The sequence below is a fragment of the Mesoplodon bidens genome (genome assembly GCF_964165515.1).
Source record: "Mesoplodon bidens genome assembly, chromosome: 2".
Lineage (NCBI taxonomy): Eukaryota > Metazoa > Chordata > Mammalia > Artiodactyla > Ziphiidae > Mesoplodon > Mesoplodon bidens.
In genome coordinates, this window is record NC_138177.1 from 130,269,408 (window position 1) to 130,291,449 (window position 22,042).

A 22,042-nucleotide genomic window follows, 5' to 3' on the forward strand; every position below is an offset into this window, starting at 1 on the left:
AAATAACAGGTACATGATTTCTCCAGACACATCCATTCTCAGCCCCAGACAAGGTCTCTCGATGCATCCAGCGTGCTTTTTCTAAATGAAACTTCTTATATACAAGCCCTTGGACCAGAGAAGCTTCCTTGGGAACTATTTTTTCTTATGGGCATTTTACAGTGATGTTGGTATAACCAAATTTCTACTAAGAATTTAACTTTGCGCTTCGTTGGGCAATACAAGGAAATATCTAGCTCAGTTTCTTTATAATCTAACTAACTGCCTCAATCCACCTGTGAAACATCAGATCTTCCCCAAATGCTCTGTGTATAAGGGGGACACGTTACTCCTTAAGCAGTACTTTACATGTGTGCATTCTTCACTGTAGTGCACAAAATGACTCTTCAGAATATGTATAGCACTTTTTAAAAGTGTTGACTTTTTCTCTCTTTTCCAAAACCAAATTCTTGATTAACCATGTCCCACACAACCACCTTCAACCCTGGGATGTTAGCAAAGCTGTAACTAGGGACTCGATTCCTCCCAGTTACACACATTCTTGGACTACTTCTATCAACCACAATCAATAGGGGCCCAAAACTAGACAAATTCTCCAAGTTTAATTAAGATTATCCAAACAAAAACACTGGGGAAAGAAATCTGCTGGTCTCCTTTCCAAATATAATGCATCCCAAAGTAAAATATAAAAGTTTTAGTTTAATAATGTACATAAAAGTCTTTGTTCAAGTATAAGTGACAAGCTTGATTTTAAAGGAAATCACCCTCTGGTGGCCCAGCTGGAGGAAGAAATAAAAGAAAGAAAATCATCCCCATCATATGTACATAATTGCATTCTAAAGCAATCTTGGGGACCCTGCACACTGTGTTTGGGGTCACATGTCACTGCTCTACTCCAGGAACATGGCCACATGAAAGCAGATTGTAACTCATGAGTTATTATACACTGAGATTTTTGCAAATAAGGTATTTCATGAGGCAGAATGGCAAAAAGGACATTTAAATGCAGAACTTATATTCATCTACAGGAATAATATTTCCCAGTTGTGAACTAATTACTATGCTTGGAAAATGCTAGCATCCTCATAAATACTTTGGTCAAATTATGGTGCAAAACCTGAATTTTGCAAACTTCGAAAAGGCACATTTTTGTGACATCTCCTAAGCATTTCTCTGAGAGCCTAAGGAATGCTATTAACTTCATGAAACATTTCACTCTCTAGAAGAGCCTTCATCAAGAAGATACCTCAGAGGTAAAGACTTCCTGAGGACTGTAAGAAAAATCTCTGGGTTCATAAGTGGAGGAAAAGAAACAACTATGAAATGTAGGACCAGCTGAGAACTCACCGTGAGGAAGGGATGAAGTGTGATAGGCTTGCTCCTGGCCGAAAATATTACTATCCTTCTATAAACTGCTGGAATGCTTTTTTCACTTTACTGTGGAACATTGCCATTTCTGCAAATGGGTTCCAAGGCATGCTCTTGTAAAAATGCAGCTGCAGGGCTTCCCTGGTGGCGCAGTGGTTGAGTCCGCCTGCCGATGCAGGGGACACGGGTTCGTGCCCCAGTCCGCAAAGATCCCACATGCCGCAGAGCGGCTAGGCCCGTGAGCCATGGCCGCTGAGCCTGCGCGTCCAGAGCCTGTGCTCTGCAACGGGAGAGGCCACAACAGTGAGTGGCCCGCGTACCGAAAAAAAAAAAAAATGCAGCTGCAGCCCTGCGTGGTAACTGCACGAGGCAGGTATGGATGCGTTCCAGATGTGGGGAAGATGATTACCGTCATTCATTCTTTCTGGGAAAGAGTATGAACCGACTGCTTTCTCTTTAAATATCACAAGATAATCAGCTCTACTAAGAAAACTGATTCGTAGCAGTAGGAAGGCGGGTGATTTGGGAATATGAAGAACCCCGGGAGGTGGGGCAGACTAAGAGGAAGCCTCCGAGTCAGGAGAGGAGGCCAGCAAACATCACAGGTTTAATGGACCCCAAGGGCATTAGGGGATAGAGAGGGCTGCAAAAATTGAAGCAAGAAAGACCTTGTTCTTAGGAAATTTACACTTTCCTTCCTTCAAACTGTTCACACTACCCTGTTGCCAAGATCCAAAACTCAGGCAGGTACCTTGAGTATTAAAGGTCAGCTATGTTAGGGTTTAGCCTTCCTCAGAAGGCTTGGCCTCATAACCCATGGTAGCATGATATTGTTTCTGTGGGAAAAGTGTTTCAAAGTGTAAGCCAGTTGTTTGGAACATGATAGAGAATCTCTTCATAAGATTACTAACTTCTGGGCAATTCTTTATGTGCATTCTGTTTTAGAATGTAATCAACGTGCTTTGAATCTCCAAAATATATTCTATGGTGTATAGAAAACAAATGAACCTTTTATAAGGAATTTAAAAATGCCCAACATTGGGCTTCCCTGGTGGCACAGTGGTTGAGAGTCCGCCTGCCAATGCAGTGGACACGGGTTCATGCCCCGGTCCGGGAAGATCCCACATGCTGCGGAGCAGCTGGGCCCGTGAGCCATGGCCGCTGGGGCTGCGCGTCCGGAGCCTGTGCTCCGCAACGGGAGAGGCCACAACAGTGAGAGGCCAGCGTACCGCAAAAAAAAAAAAAAAAAAAAAAAGCCCAACATTTGTGTTACCGAGATGAAACTTTTGTACCGTACATTCATATACAGCAATACTCCCTACTGACATTTATTACTTAAATTATACTAGGTGCTGCAGAATAAATGTCTCTGTTTCATACATATAGCAAATCCAATAATCTATCACTTTGATAAACCATTCCATTAGTAGGGAATAACTACAAATATTCTATATGCAAGTGCTTTATATCATTCTGGAAATACAATCAAGAGGCAATGCTTTAGGGCTACACATTAAGGCTACCTTGGTTATTTAAAATGTGTATAAGCAACAAGGGCACTTTTGCAAAAGGTAGTATAAATTAAACAGTATCTCCATCTTAGGAAAAGAAAAGCTATGACAAGCCAACTACACGTCCAAAATGGTATCTTACAAATTCCTGCTATTATTCTAATGCAGGACAGATTATTGCTCACAACTGCACATTTCAGAACACAAAGAAATTTTCATATTTTTGTTACCTTTTAAGCAAGGTGACATCAGAATAAAAACTTTTAAAATTAAGCTTTTCTTTTCTGTTAAAAGTAAAATTTATTACAATACAGTAGGTGTAAGTGTTATTAAAAATGCTGGTTAAAATTATAAAGTGTCTATATAATTTTTCTAATATAAATATTGGAAATAACAACTTTAACAGTTCTATACGTACATAGTACACTGAAAACATAAAATCATGCATAAGGCTAAAATATCACTTTGCATATTATCCTTCTAGGTATCACTCTTGTCTTCTCCTGATCCCAGCATCATTCCAGAATATGAAGGGGTTACAAACTTCAAGGTTTCAGTGTTTTGAATGTATGTCTGTTATCACACATTACCAATGCTTTAAAATCATTGCTTATATTCTAATCACGTGGTTCTAGTTCCCATATTTCCCTTTCTCGATAGGCCTTGGACAAAAAGTTGAGCTAGAAAACCTGTGATTACAGGACCCAGCATGACATGAATTCTCAATGATTCATTTGAAAGTGGCATAAAGTGTTATATACATATATATTTTAAAAGTCCTACAGGACATGAAAGACAAGTACATCACATGTAAATAAAATTAAGCAGCTCACCCTCTGCTTGCTTACTTGGCTCCACGTCTCTATAGAAAGGAGAAGCCGAGCCATGAAGAAGATGGGGCAAATCAGAACTGCTGGGAGTGTGTGTGTCTGGGGGGGCTGGTGAAGGTGGGTGGGCAGCAGCACAGGGAAGGAACTGGGGAGGAATGTCAGATTATGAAGGGAAATTAAATGGCATTACTTATCCATTCTTCCCCATCCTGCTAAAGCAGGGGTCGGTTCCAGCCCAGCCTCCCTCCCCTGCCTCCCAGTGAGGGATCTGTCCCCCCAGCACTGTGAAGGCAGCCACTGCCTTTCAGACAATGTGAAGCCATAGCTGTTCCCTACTGAGAACACTTCACAAATGTGAGGAACAGCCTATAAAGTATAGGTCTGGACATTTCACAAATTCCAAGGACAGTCTGAAGTAGGCCTCAACACGAGGGGCAGGGGAAACAGTTTTTACAAGCAGCTAATGCCCAGAGAGGCTAAGCTTAGGGTTCAGCCAAGGGGAAGGCAATGCTTCTTCCTTCATGACAGCACTTCTCAGACTTTAATGTGCCTGCGATTCACTTGGGGTCTCATCAAAATGTATTAGGTTGAGGATGGGGCCCCAGATGCTGCATTTGTAATAAGCTCCTATGCACCACGCTTCGAGATGCCGTTGCTCTTGGTCTATGGACCACACTTGGAGAAGCAAGAGTCCGCAACATAAAGAGGGAGCCGCCTCTGTCTCTCTGGGCCACGGGTATATCTTGGAAGTCCTGGGTAGAGCTGAGACAGCCCCAGCGCTATGTGCCCGCTCAAGCACATCCCCAGGCCAAAGGTGGAGATGCAGCACACTGAGTGAGCAATTGTCTATAAGACTGAGTTAACATATTTTCTGAGAGCACCATGACTCTGTGAAAAGCTAAACAAATAACATAATTCAACTTGAGTAAATGGAGAGGTTTACTGGCTGGGAATAAAACTAACCTTTTCCCATGTAGTCCTCCTTAAAGTGAACATGATTACAACGGTATAAAGAAACAGTATATTAAATTTCATAGTAAAAGGCCACATGTGCACACATATACATACAGTATGAATTCTAAGAAATTAAATGCATTTTATCAGAATAAAGCACATGCTACCACTGCTCCCAGCTAAAATCATCTCCTCTTCCAAATACAAGGAAAAAACCTTGAATTGTAAGGAAAATCACTGCATTGCCTGCCAGCACCAGGCCACAGGCTCCCCACTTGATCTGAAACACAAAAAAAGAGGATTAAATCTTTACTTTCTTTATACTGTACTCTTTGCAAATCTATTATTTTCTGCTTTAGAAACATCCAATGAAATATGACATAAAACTGCTAAAAGGCTTAATAATCTAATAGACAGGAGAGAGTGAACTGTTCAGTAATTAGTCTAATTACTTCGTGATGCTTATTAATTAAGTCTGGTATCATCCTTAACATTTTCCCCATTAGACATATTTCTCTACTTGTTTTCAGTAGACAATGACTGCCTTAAGTAAAATACATGAAGCAAGATTACAAAGGGTCCAATTACAATATTGGGTACTGAAAGTTCTGTATGTATTGCCTTCTTTCATGAAAATAGGAATTGGAGAGTTACGGATTGATTTGTTTCTTTTCTAGGTAAGAAAAGCTTTTAAATAATACTCTACATGCAAATAAAAAGAGCTTTCCAGCAGGGCAGATAGTTTTCCAGAGGCACAGTTGGGGATGAGAGTACCCTCTAGTGGGCATTTTTTGTTTTAATTTAACAAATAGAAAACATCAGTGAAAGTTTCCTCATAAATCGTGATGCAGTATTTGAAAGGTAAAAATAGAAATCTTTAGGGCAAAATTTAAGAAGTACTAGTCTAAGGCACAAGAAGAATAAGATCATGAAAATATGGCATCTAAAACCTTCCATGCGGACTTCCCTGATGGCGCAGTGATTAAGAATCTGCCTGCCAACGCAGGGACGGGTTCGATCCCTGGTCCAGGAAGATACCACATGCCACGGAGCAACTGAGCCTGCGCACCACAACTACTGAAGCCCATGCGCTGCAACTACTGAACCCGCATGCTGCAACTACTGAAGCCCACGCTCCTAGAGCCCATGCTCCACAACAAGAGAAGCCACTGCAATGTGAAGCCCACGCACTGCAATGAAGAGTGGCTCCCACTCGCCGCAACTAGAGAAAAGCCCACGTGCAGCAAAGACCCAACACAGCCAAAAATAAATTTTAAAAAACCAAAAACCAAAAAACTTCCACGCTTCTGTTATCTAGACAGAGTTCAAACTGGCCTAGCATTCTAGACCCTTCCCAGTCAGGCTTCCCCAGCCTTTCTATCCTTAATCTCAACCACTCCCTTTTTGCTCCATCATATTGGACTGCCCTTTATTCCACATACTGCATTTTTGCACTTGGGTGCCATTCCATACAATAGCCTTCCCTACTTTACTCAAAACATTATTTATCCTTAGAGGCCACATCAAATGCCAGTTGTAATTTCTCTCTTCTCGGTGCTCCTATGGCATTCTGATCATGTTTTAATGACCACGCTTGGTATATTTATAGTACATTTGCCCATCAGGTTAGTTTCTGTGCTCTTTGAGGACAGAGACAGTATCTGGTTCTTATTCCTAGTGTCCTACAAATAGCATATGCTCCAAAGATGTTTACTGCATGAATAAATAACACTTGTGCAGATCTGATATTCAATGCCCCAAGTAAGAGTTTCATGAAGTTGAAACAGTATGTAATTGGGGGAAATAAAAGCAAATAGTATGAAAGACAGTGAATGTCAAAGAACTGAATAAATTATACCCATAATGAGTATTTCAGAGACAAAAAGAAAAATTTTATATTGGATATCGATGAAATAAAGTACATATTTTATGTCAAGACAAGAAAAAATTAAACATGAAATTTTTCTCTGCCTGTTTGGGCCTCCTCCCTCCCCTTCAGTGTGTACTGTGCATCTGCATTAACCAGACTTCCTTCGGAGATAACTTTCCTTTTTAATCTCATAAAGGGTCACAACTACTTAGGAGATAACCTTCCTTCTCAATCCGGTAAGGGGCCACGATTACCCATGACCCACTACTTACTTTAAACATGCCAATCTGGATTGCGTAAACTGTCAATAGTATGTCATTTGACATATAACCATTTGTCTCTAAAACTTATGTAACTGTGGTTTGATCTCTAACATGTGGAACAGTCGTCTCCCGGGTTATGATCCTCAGGTCGGCTCAAAAAAAATTTTCAGTTTCTTTTTTTTTTTTTGCGGTACACAGGCCTCTCACTGTTGTGGCCTCTCCCGTTGTGGAGCACAGGCTCCGGACGCGCAGGCTCAGTGGCCATGGCTCACGGGCCCAGCCGCTCCACGGCATGTGCAATCTTCCCAGACCAGGGCACAAACCCGTGTCCCCTGCATCGGCAGGCGGACTCTCAACCACTGCGCCACCAGGGAAGCTCTCCATTTCTTTTTTAGGTCGATGATTGATTAATTTTTTTTCTTCAACGATATGAAGATGTCATCTTATTCACTGTATCTTCTAGTAGCTGTACAGTTGTCCCTCAATATATGCCTATTGTGTTGAGGATTGTGTCTATGATCCTATTTGCAGGAGAAGAATTTGATATGTTGTGATTTATAATAAGAATTTGGCCTTTGTCCCCATTTCTTGCACAGAGCTTCCAAAACCCTTGGAATTTCCTAAGTGATGAGAGTGGTAAAGGCGACTTTTTTTATGTGAATGAGGTAACTTTGGAAAGCACCTAAGGATGGAAGCCAGTTGCAGGAGGAGACAACCATGTGACTAGACAGTTAGAACTTTCAGTCCCACCCCCTAACCTCCAGGGAGAGGGGGCTAGGGGGCTGGAGGTTGACTCGATCTCCAATGGCCAATGGTTTGATCCATCATGCCTGTGTAATGAAGCCTTCATAAAAACTCAAAAGGATAGGATTCGGAGAACTTCCAGGTTGATGATTTGCTGCTTTGGGGAAAGTGGTACCCTCAGAGAGGTCATGGGAGCTCCATGGTCCTTCCCCACACCTTGCCCTATGCATCTCTACCATCTGGCTGCTTCTCAGTTATACCCTTTTACAACAAACTGGGAATCCAGTGAGTAAATGGGTTCCCTGAGTTCTGACAAATTAATCGAACCCAAGGAGGGGTCCATGGGAACCCCTGATTTATAGCCAGTCAGTCAGAAGCACAGGTAACAAGCTGGACCTGTGACTGGCATCTGAAGAGGGAGGCAGTCTTGCAGGACTGAGCCCTGAACCAGTGGAATCTGCTGCTATCTCCAGGTAGACAGAGTCAGAATTGAGCACAACTGTAGGACACCCAGCTGGTGTGGAAGAATTGCTCCTCAGTTGTGTGGGGAACAACCCCCCCAAACCACACACACACACACACACACATTGGAATTAGGTGATCAGGACCCCTTTTGATGTTGACTTTGGAACTAGAAGAGTATTGCTATAGTAGTCTCTGGATGGCCCTACTATAAAAGGTAAGGATTTCAGAGCAATTCTAGAAAATAGCTTACAGTAGGAAAAGCAAGAAATCACTTGGTCTGGCTAAAAGTTGTAAGAGAAACAAAGAAACCATTCTGTAGACATGGGCAAGATACTGACAGGTAGCTCTAAATTGGGGGAATAGAGAAACTAAAAATATGCCTGGCCTTGAGGATTAAGTCAAAGCAGGGGAAATGAAATTTGTGGTTCCAGACGCAGGGCTGTGGAGTAAACTCAGCAATAACTGGGCAAAACAATAGACAACAAAACTTACCACGGCCACACGAGCAAGAATAACAGGAAATCCAAAGGCAGAAACAACAATTCCGGTAGTGAAAAAATAAGCCAGTTCCCGACAGGCACTACTTGTTGCATCGGAGTCATATGTTGCTCGTTTGGCAATGAAATAGGGGATGGGAGAGATGGCATGGAATATCAGGACAAACAAGGGCCAGTAAACACTGTTGGTTGCAACCAGAAGAAACCCAAAAGGAAAAGTTACAGTTACATCATAATTAAAGATATATTACTGTTTCAAAGTTAATATTACTTTAAATGTCTAGGTCAACAATTATTTTCATTTGTCACTATTAATACATGAGATGATTTCTACCAGGAACAGCTAAGAAGTAGCGATCATTAAAAATTACTAGTCCATTAATCTGTAGATAACTTATATTGTGTTAAGAAACAACTACATAATGTAAAATCTAGAATCTTTATTGTTTTCTGTATTATTGAGCTGTAATTTCTTTAGGGACAGAATCTTAACTTAGTCATCTTTGCTTTCCCTATAGAACATAGCACAGTGCCTTGCACATGCTAATTCAATAGAGAGCTTTTGAATGCACACAGGTGGAAATTTTCACTTGCTTGGAATAAAACCCAGATTCCTTGCCCTGGCCTACAAAGCCTCACATGATTTGGCCAATTTCTTCCATTCATTCTGTGCCATCTTCCCTTCATTTGCTCAATCTGTAGCCACACCAGCCTTTCTGTTCCTTAAACACTCCCTCTGCCTGAATGCCCTCCCCTGACTCATCAAGCCTGATAAGCTTATTTATCCACCAAGTCTCAGCTTAAAGACAACCTCTTCTATGCAGCCCTCCCTGACTCTCCCAGGGAAACTCAGATTTACTTTCTCAAAGCTCTCACTGTACTTTGTACACTCTCTACTAGAGCTGTCAGCTTACTGACTGGACTGTTTACCTGTCTCTCACTCATAACTAGAACTGTAAACTCCTTGAGGACAGGACTGTGTCTCTTCATTCTTGTGTCACCAGCTGGTCCAGAGGAGGTTTTCAATAAATGCTCATTAAATGAATACATCAATTTTAAACAGAGCTTTTGTCTGCACAAATACAAGTGACCCAGGAAGGGACTGGGTTCATAATTTGGACTTCATTAACTCATCCGTTAGAGCTTGGTGCTAAACTGACCAAACTCCCTAATGCCCATACTAACAGTGACAAAGACACACAAAAAATAGTTCTTTTGGAAATGATAACTTACCCATAATCCTCTAAGGCACATCCCAGCATAAGAAAAGTCAGCCCAATAGCCCCACTGAAGGATAATGCCACAAGAGCTGTGAAAAATAAAACCAAGAGTTATAGGTCCCAGTGGTTGTCAGGGACTGGGGGCGGGGGGAGGGGAATGGGGATGCACTCTTTGGGGGTTGAGGAAATGTCCTGGAATTAGAAAGTAGTAATGGTTGCACACACTTGTGAATATAATAAAACCCACAGAATTTTACACTTTAAAAAGGTTAATTTTATGACACGTGAATTATATCTCGATTTTAAATGTTTTAATAAAAAAAGAATGCAGTGATTTACTTATTTCATTGGTTAATGTTACATTTGACTAGCAAATGACCACCTATGTGCATCATTTTTAAATCATCAGGTGGCGAAAGAGCTCAAGCCTTTCCAGTACTCAACCCCTATCTAACGTATGAATTCCCTCTATATTTGTCCCAAGAGCCAGCCAGCCAGTCACACAACTCCACTGAAGGGAAACTCACTACCACTGAGGCAGGTCATTTCATTCTGATAGTCTTTAAATGCTGAAAACCCTTTTTCCTTAAATTGAACCCCAAACTGCCTCCTAGCAATATATACCCTTTGATCATTGTGCCCTCCAAACCACAGTGCTTCAAGTATTTGAAGATTGGTGCTTCCCAATTAGTGTCCCCTGAATATTTATTCTCTGCCTCTGTTACACTAATCTTTGAGGAGGCAGAAACATGCTTGTTTTGTCCACTGCTGAGTGGGACATGGAATGTGAGTTGTTAAAAAATCTTGAGCGGGCTACCCTGGTGGCGCAGTGGTAGAGAGTCCGCCTGCCAATGCAGGGGACACGGGTTCGTGCCCCGGTCCGGGAAGATCCCACATGCCGCGGAGCAGCTGGGCCCGTGAGCCATGGCAGCTGAGCCTGCGCGTCTGGAGCCTGTGCTCCGCAACGGGAGAGGCCACAACAGTGAGAGGCCCGCGTACCGCAAAAAAAAAAAAAAAAAATCGTGAGCTCTGAGTCACCAACATGGGTTCAAATCTTAACTCTGTCACTGACTGGTTGTGTGACCTTGGGTAGAAGGTGAACCTCTTTAAATCCGATTTTTCACCTGTAAAATGAGAATAATGGTGCCACCTTATTAGGGAGTTTATGGGAATCAAATGAGATAATCTATGTAAAGTGCTTGTATGTGCTTTGATAAAGGTAGCAATCAAAAGCACAGGACACTGAATTATCCAAATATTCCTCTGAAAAAAACCCATAATACTCAAAATTAGTCACTGACTAAACTAACATTTTGATTGCTTCCTTTTACTTTAAAGGCAATTTGGGGAGACTTTTATAGGAAGATACCAAGGTGATTTTAAAACATCTGTGAGTATACAGATGTTAGGGGACAAGGAAGCACTGTCAGTTTTATATATTTTTCCATTTAGCACATGTCACTTTTGGAAAAAAAAATGTACAAAAGTAACTTGTCCCATATTGTTTCATTACAGATGATCTTTTCCTCATTGGCTTTGTCCCCTGCCTGTGCCTGATCACCTGCACTACTCTCTGCTCTGGGAGACCATTCAAAGCTAGGAATCATAGATCTCTGCCTTCTGTTCTGGGACACCAGTCACTCAAAGGTCACAACTATATCGCCAGTTGATGCTCTTTACTCCCCTTTTTCTTTTTCAGGAATTGCATCCTCGGCCATCTCTTAAACTTGAAGCTAACCAGGAATAGACTTTCATCTCTCTTGTCAATTCACACTCTTGCTGGGACATTGCATTCAACCCAAAGCTCCCTGGTACCACAAGGACCCAGCTACATCTGCTGCTGCAGCCCAGAGTAGGTCCTAAGAGCTTGGTCTGCACCTCCAACTCCAATCTGGACTTCTGTGGGTAGCCAACAAGGACCTCAACTTCAACATGTGTAAAACTGAAACATCCCCACCTTCTCCTCCCAAACACACACTTCTTCCCTTTGAAGGTTCTATCTTCAAAGACCGACACCAACCCTACACTCCATTTTCTAGAAAATCAGTAAGTCAAGATGACTCAGTCTCCCAGACCTCACTCAAACACACTGCTAAAGACGGAGTGATTGGGCTTCCCTGATGGTGCAGTGGTTAAGAATCCAGCTGCCAATGCAGGGGACATGAGTTCAAGCCCTGGGCCAGGATGATCCCACATGCCATGGAACAACTAAGCCCATGTGCCACAACTACTTAGCCTGCACTCTAGAGCCCGCAAGCCACAACTACTGAAGCTCACGGGCCTAGAGCTGGTGCTCTGCAACAAGAGAAGCCACAGCAATGAGAAGTCCGTGCACTTGAACAAAGAGTAGCCCCCACTCACCGCAACTAGAGAAAGCCTGCGCACAGCAACAAAGACCCAACTCAGCCAAAAATAAATAAATAAATAAAATTTTAAAAAAAGAAGACTGAGTGATTGTGTCCCTCCCCCCAAATTCATATATTAAATCCTAAAGTCCAAAGAGATGGTGTTAGGAGGTGATTAGGTCATGAAGGTGGAGCCCTCGTGAATGGGATTAGTGCCCTTATAAAAGGGACTCCATAGAGCTTCCTTGCCCCTTCTGCCATGTGAGGACACAGCAAAAAGATGGCTGTCTAGGAACCAGGAAGCAAGTCTTCACCAGACAACAAATCTGCTGGCACCTTGATCTTGGAGATTCCAGCCTCTAGAACTAAGAAATAAATGTTGTTTAAGCCACCCAGCTTATGGTATTTTTGTCCTAGCAGTCCTAAAGGACTAAGACAACCACCTCTTCTCTTGTGCCCTCAGCTACTGTCCCCGTGTAGACCCTTATCATCTCATGCCTGCCTTCATCTCATGATTCTGCCAATCCATCCTCCACACAGCAGACAATGATGTCTCAAATACATAAAGCTGGTTTCACCCCTTCACAGTTGCTTTCACAGCCTATGAGTTGTTCTAGCACTGGAGGCACACCTCTGCCATTGTTCTAGCGCTGGAGGTGCACCTCTGCCACTGTTCTAGCGCTGGAGGAGCACCTCTGCCACTGTTCTAGCGCTGGAGGAGCACCTCTGCCACTGTTCTAGCGCTGGAGGAGCACCTCTGCCACTGTTCTAGCGCTGGAGGCGCACCTCTGCCACTGTTCTAGCGCTGGAGGAGCACCACTGCCACTGTTCTAGCGCTGGAGGCGCACCTCTGCCACTGTTCTAGCGCTGGAGGCGCACCTCTGCCACTGTTCTAGCGCTGGAGGCGCACCACTGCCACTGTTCTAGCGCTGGAGGCGCACCTCTGCCACTGTTCTAGCGCTGGAGGCGCACCTCTGCCACTGTTCTAGCGCTGGAGGCGCACCTCTGCCACTGTTCTAGCGCTGGAGGCGCACCTCTGCCCCGCGTCACATGTTCTCTCCACTTGGAATAAACTCTGCCCTCACCCCATCCTTTGCCAGGTGAAGCCTTACTGATCTTTTTAGATTCAGGTCAAGAATTGCCTCTTTTGGGGCTTCCTTGGTGGCACAGTGGTTGACAGTCCGCTTGCCGATGCAGGGGACACGGGTTCGTGCCCCTGTCCGGGAGGATCCCACATGCCGCGGAGCGGCTGGGCCCGTGAGCAATGGCCGCTGAGCCGGCGCGTCCGGAGCCTGTGCTCCGCAACGGGAGAGGCCACAGCAGTGAGAGGCCCGCGTACCGCAAAAAAAAAAAAAAAGAATTGCCCCTTTTGCGAAAGTGGTCCCCTTCCTCCCTGGAGCAGGGTTCAATAATCCCAACTGTATTAATTTCCTAGGGCTGCTATTAATAATGTACCACAAACTGGCTGGCTTAGAAGAACAGAAATTTATTCTCTCACAGTTCTAGGGGCTTGACACCTGCTCCCTCTGAAGGCTCTAAAGGAAGACTCCTTCCTTGCCTCTTCCTAACTCCAGGTATTTGCCTGCAATCTTTGGTCCCCCCTGGCTTGCAGTTGCATCGTTCCAATTTCTGCTTCTGTCTTCACATGGTATTCTTCCTATATGTCTCCATGTCCAAATTTCCCTTTTCTTATAAGGACACTAGTCCTTGGGTTAGAGTCCAACTAATCCAGTATCATCCTAACTTGATTACATCTGCAAAGACCCTATTTCCAAATAAGGACAAATTCATAGATACTGGGGACTTAGAACTTGAACATATTTATTTGGGGGACACATTCAACCTACAATGCCATCTTTGTGCTCCCACTGTATCTGAGCACACCTTAGACATTTAAACAGTAACAATTATTTCCAGCTCTGTCAAACAACAATAACTTCTCATTTATCTTTTTATTCCAAGCCTCAGGCATACAGTAGTCCCTCTTTAAAAGTTGAATAATCTGCAAAAAGCGTCCTTTCCTTAGTCCTTTTCCATTTCATAGCCTATCTTCCTTGTTACTGTATCACAATTTCTAACACATTCACACATAAACATTATTATGTGATAGTTTCCGGGCATGACTAAACACAGTGTAGTGCTGATACTTGTCATCTGCTTTCTGCATTGGCTTCAAATGGATATATTTCACAACGGACACTGTCCAAGTAAATCATGTTTACTAAATTAATGCCGAATATAAAAGTCAGCCAGAAATCATTTTAAAATGTGTCTGCTACTAACAGTTTCACACTCAGCTAAATTTCATAGTGAACACACATGTGTACAAAGACACCCATACGCATGTTTACAGCACATGTTGATTAACTGGAGAGGGAAGATCTTTGGGTACAAATATCAAGGATAGGAATTCCCACGTGGAAAGAGTTATGCTACTCTATTCAAAAGATTAGAAATCTAAGGGTTTCCTACCAAACCAACAGGAAGCCTTCCAATAGCCTCTCCTACAACTGCCATTCCCCATTCCTCTGAAGGCAAATAGATGAGGGAACTGGTGTTCTTGGTACCCCTTTTTAAATCAACTGCCCCATTCAAAAACACGTACTGCACAAAGACCTACTGTATAGCACAGGGAACTATATTTAATATTTTGTAATAACCTATAAGGGAAGAGAATCCGAAGAATATAAAATACACACACACACACACACACACACACACACACACACACATATATATATATATCTGTGCTGCAGACCTGAAACTAACACGATATTGTAAATCAACTACACTTGAATTTTTTAAAAAGTCCTGCACAAACACTACCTTCTTGTCTGTCCATAAATGAATAAACGCTGATGAAAGCAGCGATAAAATTCCACCTAATCTACTCTCCACAATTAAGACAAACACAGCATTTCTGGGCGCTTTCCGCTGACACCCGCCTGCAGCCAACTCTGCCTAGTTGGAAAAATCATCGGGAACAACAGATTTAAGTGCCCCAATGCCGAGACAATGGCTCCTCTGGAAGAAACGGGAAACTCAGCGAAGCGGCAGGAAAAGGGAGGAGAGGCATTAGGGTAGACACGTCAGGAAGTGAAAGCCCAGTTTAAAACTCGGCAGAGGAGGGGGTGGGGGGACGCTCCCAGGAACTGGGAAGGAACCGGGGAGGTGATGCCCCCCGGGGCTAGCCGGGGTCTCCCAGGAAGGGACTGCTCCCGGCGAGGGCTCCGCCTGCAGCGACCCGGACACTCCGGGCGAAAGCGTGAAGGCCAGTATCCTTGCAGAAAAAGGGTTGAGGTTCCCCAAAACACGTCTCCACCCGTACCCCACGGGGCGACGGGAGCAGGCGAGCTGCTTCCCACCGGGAAAGGAGGGAAGGGTGGCAGGTCTGGGGGAGGCCGTTCCCCACCCACGCGCTGAAGGCGCAGCTCCAGGCTCATCCCGGAGCCAAGGCGGCGATCCCACGGCAGGACCAGCGAGCCGGGGACCTCGGTTGTACCTTTAACGCCCGCCATGTCTCCCGAGCTGGGGCCGCGGCTGCTTCCGGCTTCTTGCCACGGCCCCTGCCCCCGCCCAGGCCCGGTCCATGGCCGTACCTAGGGTGCCGAGCCCGCCCCGCCACGCAGAGCTCCGCCCCTGCCGAGCCAGATCTCCCCCGTCCCCGCCACTCAGAACCCCGCCCCTGCCGGTTCCGATAGATCGTCCCCACAGCTCAGCCACTCAGAGCCCCGCCCCTGCTGGTCTCCACCCCCGCCACTCAGAACCCGCCCCTGCCGGTCTTGATCGACGGTGCCCCAGGCCCAGCCACTCAGAGCCTCGCCGCTGAGGGTCCCGATCTCCGCCTCCCACCCCCCGGCCCAGTCACTCAGAGCCCCGCCCCTGCCTGTCCCCGCCCCCACCACACAGAGCCCCACCCCTGCCCGTCCCATTCTCCCCCCGCCCAGCCACCCAGAGCCCCGCCCCTGCCGGTCCGAGCCCGCCCCCGCCGCTCAGAACTCGCCCCGCCCCGCAGAAACCCGCCCCTACCCCGATCACGCTGATAGGCTTGCCACGCAAACCCGCTCTCTCTCCGTAGCTGCGACTTTGCTCCACTAGCTCTCCTGCTAGGTCCTAAGCATCTGCATAATCCCGGAACTGGCCCCACGCTCCTCTCTTCCTTCCCTGGCTCCGCCGAACCGCTAGACGCTCCCCCACAGCCCACTCGGGACGCGTCCAGCACGGCGCGGAAGGAATCTCTGCGTGAGGGTGGAGAAGATGGAGAGGGGACTCGGAAAATTACAGTCGGTAGAGGAGGAAGGAATACCCTCTTACTCTGGCATTACATTCTCGAACCCTAGCGTGCGTTTGTGTGCCTGTCTGCGTTTACGTAGCTGTGGCTATGGCGGAGGTGGGGATGGGGACAGCAGAGAAGAGGCCCCAAAGATCCTGTTGTTTGTCTGGCCTTCCCTTGCTTAATACCAACTTGAGCACTTTTCGAGCACTAGCGTTTTCTTCGTTACACCCTGGTTTATCTATAGAGACAAAAACCAATAAGCTGTTCTGAGTCTGAGGCTTTCATGAACCTTTAAATAAATAGCTATTATTTTTATCCTTGGGGCCTCAAGGTCCGTAGGTAACCAAGGCCAATTTAGACTTCACAGGGCCATTTCGTACTTTTCTCACAGGAACGGAGAGTTCTCTTGGTGGATACAATCTGCAAGAGACGTTAAATACCATCTGGTCCAAGCGCTTCATTTTACATTTACGGAAAGAGGATCAGAAGAGATAGGACTTCCCTGCTTCACACAGCTCTTTGGAGAAAGTTGGATTATGGGCCACTTATCTCTTATTCTAGCTGCGAAGCCCTCCACCTTATGGTGCTGCTCCTCTTCTATTGCTTTTTCTTAATTTTCAGCAGGACTGAAAGATAAAGGGGTTCGTGGGAATCCAGGTTCCCCTGACTGTATAAGTACAAATTCTCACCACCACCGCCTTTCAGGATCCCTGCTCGGTTCCCTTCCCTTTTTCAAAACTGTACACTGAGCATATTATTGTCTCAACACAACGTTTAATTACTTGTGAGTTTATTTTTCTAGCTCCTCCCATTTCTCCTCATAGATGGAAAGTACACTTATTAAAAACTGTGTTGCTCTGAGGGTTGCCAGAGGAGAGGGGCGTGTGAAGTGGGGAAAACAGGTGAAGGGGATTAAGAGGTACAAATTTCCAGTTAGAAAAAAGTCATGGGAATGTAGTATACAGCATAGGTAATATAATTAATCACACTGTACTTTGTATAGTGACAGATGTACCATCTGTCACTAGACTTATGGTGATCATTACTATGTTGTACACCTGAAATTAATACAATATTGTAAGTCAATTATACTTCAATTTTAAAAATTAAAAAAAAACTATCACACACCCATGTATATACCACCAAGACTTAGAAATACAATATTACATATATAGTTGAAGACTCCTGTCATCCCGTCAATCCTATTCCACTCCTATCCTCTAAAGAGGTAACTATTCTTAATTTATTTATAATTCCCATACGTACTTCTTTTATAATATAAATGTATAAAAAATTGTCTTGCACATTATTACATTTTGTATAGATGGCATCACATATGCTTCTATAATTTGTTTTTTCCCTCAACACTGTTTCTGAGATATATTGATAGTGATACAGAAAACTCTAGTTAATTCATTTTAAGTGCTGTGTAACATTCCATTAAATGACTATACCAGAAAACAAACAAACAAAACTGTGGTGCTAATCCCTGGCTCACTGCGGAGCTTGCAGATCCAGAATTACACTGCATTCTTTACTTTGTAGCCTGCAATCTATTCAGGGTCATTGAGAACTTCTCTTTCCCTATGTTGAGTTAAAGCACTCAGGGGAAAGTGCCTACCACCCAAACCCTGGAAGCCTGGGTTTTTGCTCCTGTACTGAAGTGCAAAACTGCACTCATGAGGAAGACTCTCCTTAATTGATGATTTTCCATGGAGTCAAATCTCCCATTTCCCCTTCCATTCCCAATCACCCAGCAGGTGTCTAGGTTACCATATGTAAGGGTTTGCCAAAGCCTTCCATGTCAGCCTGAGGTCAGTCCCATGGAAGGGAAATGATTTTGGAGAAAAGTGACATTACTTCAGAGGCACAGCTTGGTTTGAGTACTGCCTTGGGCTTAGCAGTAAGAAACCTGAAGATAGTGAGAAGCAAAAAGGTAAGGAGTTTGTCCCAGGGTAATGTCTGGAATCAGAAAAATGCAGAGACATTGTCTCCAACAACTTTTCTGCCCATACCAGATGTCCCTTCCAGTTTACAAAGCACTTAAAAGAGAAAGCCATCTTGCCAGAGGCTTTAACCATCCTGAGAAAATCTGCTTTCCTCTTGCCAAGTGTTCACTGAAAAACTGTTCTTCTACTTACGCATTCTATGTTTCCTCGACAATAAAAGAGGGGCCTTTATTTTTTTTATTTTTATTTTGTTTGTTTGTTTGTTTTTGCTCTACGCGGGCCTCTCATTGTTGTGGCCTCTCCCATTGCGGAGCACAGGCTCCGGACGCGCAGGCCCAGCGGCCATGGCTCACGGGCCCAGCCGCTCCGCGGCATGTGGGATCTTCCCGGACCGGGGCACGAACCCTTGTTCACTGCATCGGCAGGCGGACTCTCAACCACTGCGCCACCAGCGAAGCCCAAGAGGGGCCTTTATTGAGAGGAATTGGTTCAAGATGGGGGAGTAGAAGGATGTACGCTCCCTCCCTCTTGCGAGAGCACCAGAATCACAACTAACTGCTGAACAGTTATTGACAGGAAGACACTGGAACTCACCAAAAAAGATACCCCACATCCAAAGACAAAGAGAAGCCACAATGAGATGGTAGGAGGGAGGGGCACAATCACAATAAAATCAAGTCCCATAACCGCTGGGTGGGTGACCCACAAACTGGAGAACAATTATACCACAGAAGTCCACCCACTGGAGTGAAGGTTCTGAGCCCCACGTCAGGCTTCTTAACCTGGGGGTCTGGCAACGGGAGGAGGAATTCCAAGAGAATCAGACTTTGAAGGCCAGTGGGATTTGATTGCAGGACTTCCACAGAACTGAGAGAAAAAGAGACTCCACTCCTGGAGGGCACACACAAAGTAGTGTGCTCATCAGGACTCAGGGAAGGAGCAGTGATCCCATAGGAGACTGAACCAGACCCACCTGCTAGTGTTGGAGGGTCTCCTGCAGAGGTGGGGCGCAGCTGTGGGCTCACTGCGGGGACAAAGATACTGGCAGCAGAAGTTCTGGGACATACTCCTTGGTTGAGCCCTCCAGGAGTCCGCCAAAAACCCCATCAAAGAGCTGTAGTCTCCAGTGCTGGTTTGCCTCAAGCCAAACAAACAAAAGGGAGAGAACTCAGCCCCACCCATCAGCAGATAAGCTGATTAAAGTTTTACTGAGCTCTGCCTACCAGACCAACACCCAGCTCTACCCACCACCAGTCCTTCCCATCAGGAAGCTTGCAGTAGCCTCTTAGATAGCCTCAGAGGGCAGATAGCAGCAGCAACAACTACAATCCTGCAGCCTATGGAACCAAAACCACATTCACAGAAAGACAGACAAAATGAAAAGGCAGAGGACTATGTACCAGATGAAGGAACAAGATAAAACCCCGGAAAAACAACTAAATGAAGTGAAGTTAGGCAACATTCCAGAAAAAAGAATTCAGAATAACGATAGTGAAGATGATCCAGGACGTCGGAAAAAGAATGGAGGCAAAGATTGAGAAGATGCAAGAAATGTTTAACAACGACCTAGAATAATTAAAGAACAAACACCTAGAAGAATTAAAGAACAAACAGAGATGAACAATACAACAACTGAAATGAAAAATACACTAGAAGGAATCAATAGCAGAATAACTGAGGCAGAAGAATGGATAAGTGACCTGGAAGACAGAATGGTGGAAATCACTGCTGCAGAACAGAATAAAGAAATGAAGATAGCCTAAGAGACCTCTGGGACAATATTAAATGCACCGACATTCACATTATAGGGGTCCCAAAAGGAGAAGAGAGAGAAAAAGGACCCAAGAAAATATTTGAAAAGATTATAGTCAAAAACTTCCCTAACATGGGAAAGGAAATAGCCACCCAATTCCAGGAAGCACAGACAGTGCCAGGCAGGATAAATCCAAGGAGAAACACTACGAGACACATAGTAATCAAACTGACAAAAATTAAAGACAAAGAAAAATTATTAAAAGCAACAAGGGAGGGCTTCCTTGGTGGTGCAGTGGTTAAGAATCTGCCTGCCAATGCAGGGGACACGGGTTCGTGACCCAGTCCGGGAAGATCCCACATGCCATGGCCACTGAGCCTGCGTGTCCGGAGCCCATGTTCCGCAGTGGGAGAGGCCACAACACTGAGAGGCCCGCGTACCGCCAAAAAAAAAAAAAGGAATAAAAAAAGGATCATACACCATGATCAAGTGGGATTTAGCCCAGGGATGCAAGGATTCTTCAATATATGCAAATCAACCAACATGGTACACCACAGTAACAAATTGAAGAATAAAAACCATATGATCATCTCAATTGATGCAGACAAAGTTTTGACAAAATTCAACACCCATTTGTGATAAAAACTCTCTGGAATGAGGGCATAGAGGGAACCTACCTCAACATAATAAAGGCCACATATGAAAAATCCACAGCAAACATCATTCTCAATGGGGAAGAACTGAAAGCATTTCCTCTAAGATCAGGAAAAAGACAAGGATGTCCGTTCTCGCCACTGTTATTCAATATAGTTTGGGAAGTCCTAGCCATGGCAATCAGAGAAGAAAAAGAAATAAAAGGAATACAAATTGGAAAATAAGGAGTAAAACTCTCACTGTTTGCAGATGACATGATACTATACATAGAGAATCCTCAAGATGCCACCAGAAAACTACTAGAGCTAATCAGTGAATTTGCTAAAGGTGCAGGATACAAAATCTCTTACATTCCTATACACTAACAACAAAAGATCAGCAAGAGAAATTAAGGAAACAATCCCATTCACCATTGCAACAAAAAGAATAAAATACCTAGGAATAAACCTACCTAAGGAGGTAAACGACCTGTACTCAGCAAACTATAAGACACTGATGAAAGAAATCAAAGATGACACAAACAGATGGAAAGATATACCGTGTTCTTGGATTGGAAGAATCAATACTGTGAAAATGACTAAACTACCCAAAGCAATCTACAGATTCAATGCAATCCCTATCAAATTACCAATGGCATTTTTTACAGAACTAGAACAAAAAATCTTAAAATCTGTATGGAGACACAAAAGATGCTGAATAGCCAAAGCAATCTTGAGGGAAAAAAACGGAGCTGGGGGAATCAGGCTCCCTGACCTTAGACTATACTACAAAGCTACAGTAATCAAGACAATACGGTACTGGCACAAAAACAGAAATACAGATCAATGGAACAGGACAGAGAGCCCAGACATAAACCCACACACATATGGTCAACTAATCTGTGACAAAGGAGGCAAGGATATACAATGGAGAAAAGACAGTCTCTTCAATAAGTGGTGCTGGGAAAACTGGACAGCTACATGTAAAAGAATGAAATTAGAACACTCCCTAACACCATACACAAAAATAAAATCAAAATGGATTAAAGACCTAAATGTAAGACCGGACACTATAAAACTCTTAGAGGAAAACATAGGAAGAACACTCTTTGACATAATGACAGCAAGATCTTTTTTGACCCACCTCCTAGAGTAATGGAAATAAAAACATAAATAAAGCAGATGGGACCTAATGAAACTTAAAAGCTTTTGCACAGCAAAGGAAACTATAAACACGATGAGAAGACAACCCTCAGAATGGGAGAAAATATTTGCAAATGAATCAACGGACAAAGGATTAATCTGCAAAATATATAAATAGCTCATGCAGCTCAATATTAAAAAAACAAACAACCCAATCCAAAA

The 22,042-nt window shown here is 44.1% G+C and overlaps 1 protein-coding gene across 2 annotated transcripts; it reads right to left on the bottom strand.

Moving 5' to 3' along the window:
• Positions 1 to 4,630: 4,630 nt before the first annotated feature.
• LEPROT (leptin receptor overlapping transcript) lies at positions 4,631 to 15,674 on the bottom strand. Of its 2 annotated transcripts, none has more exons than XM_081258267.1 (4): positions 15,570 to 15,674; positions 9,736 to 9,811; positions 8,498 to 8,684; positions 4,631 to 4,943 (listed from the first exon to the last, which is right to left on the bottom strand). In XM_081258267.1, the coding sequence occupies exons 1-4, from the start codon at positions 15,583 to 15,585 to the stop codon at positions 4,827 to 4,829; spliced, it is 396 nt and encodes a 131-aa protein (XP_081114393.1). In that variant the 5' UTR covers positions 15,586 to 15,674; the 3' UTR covers positions 4,631 to 4,826. The 2 variants fall into 2 exon arrangements, with proteins under 2 accessions (XP_081114393.1, XP_081114392.1); XM_081258266.1 differs by lacking the exon at positions 15,570 to 15,674 and adding an exon at positions 15,480 to 15,564.
• Positions 15,675 to 22,042: the final 6,368 nt, after the last annotated feature.

Excerpts from the sequence above, each read along its gene's own strand:
- LEPROT (XM_081258266.1), bottom strand. The coding sequence starts at position 15,510 with ATGAGCCTGGAGCTGCGCCTTCAGCGCGTGG. Across the intron at positions 8,685-9,735 it reads TGTGCCTTAGAGGATTATGG|TGTTTACTGGCCCTTGTTTG; the intron begins GTAAGTTATCAT and ends TGCAACCAACAG. Across the intron at positions 4,944-8,497 it reads TTCTTGCTCGTGTGGCCGTG|ATCAAGTGGGGAGCCTGTGG; the intron begins GTAAGTTTTGTT and ends TTTGTGTTTCAG.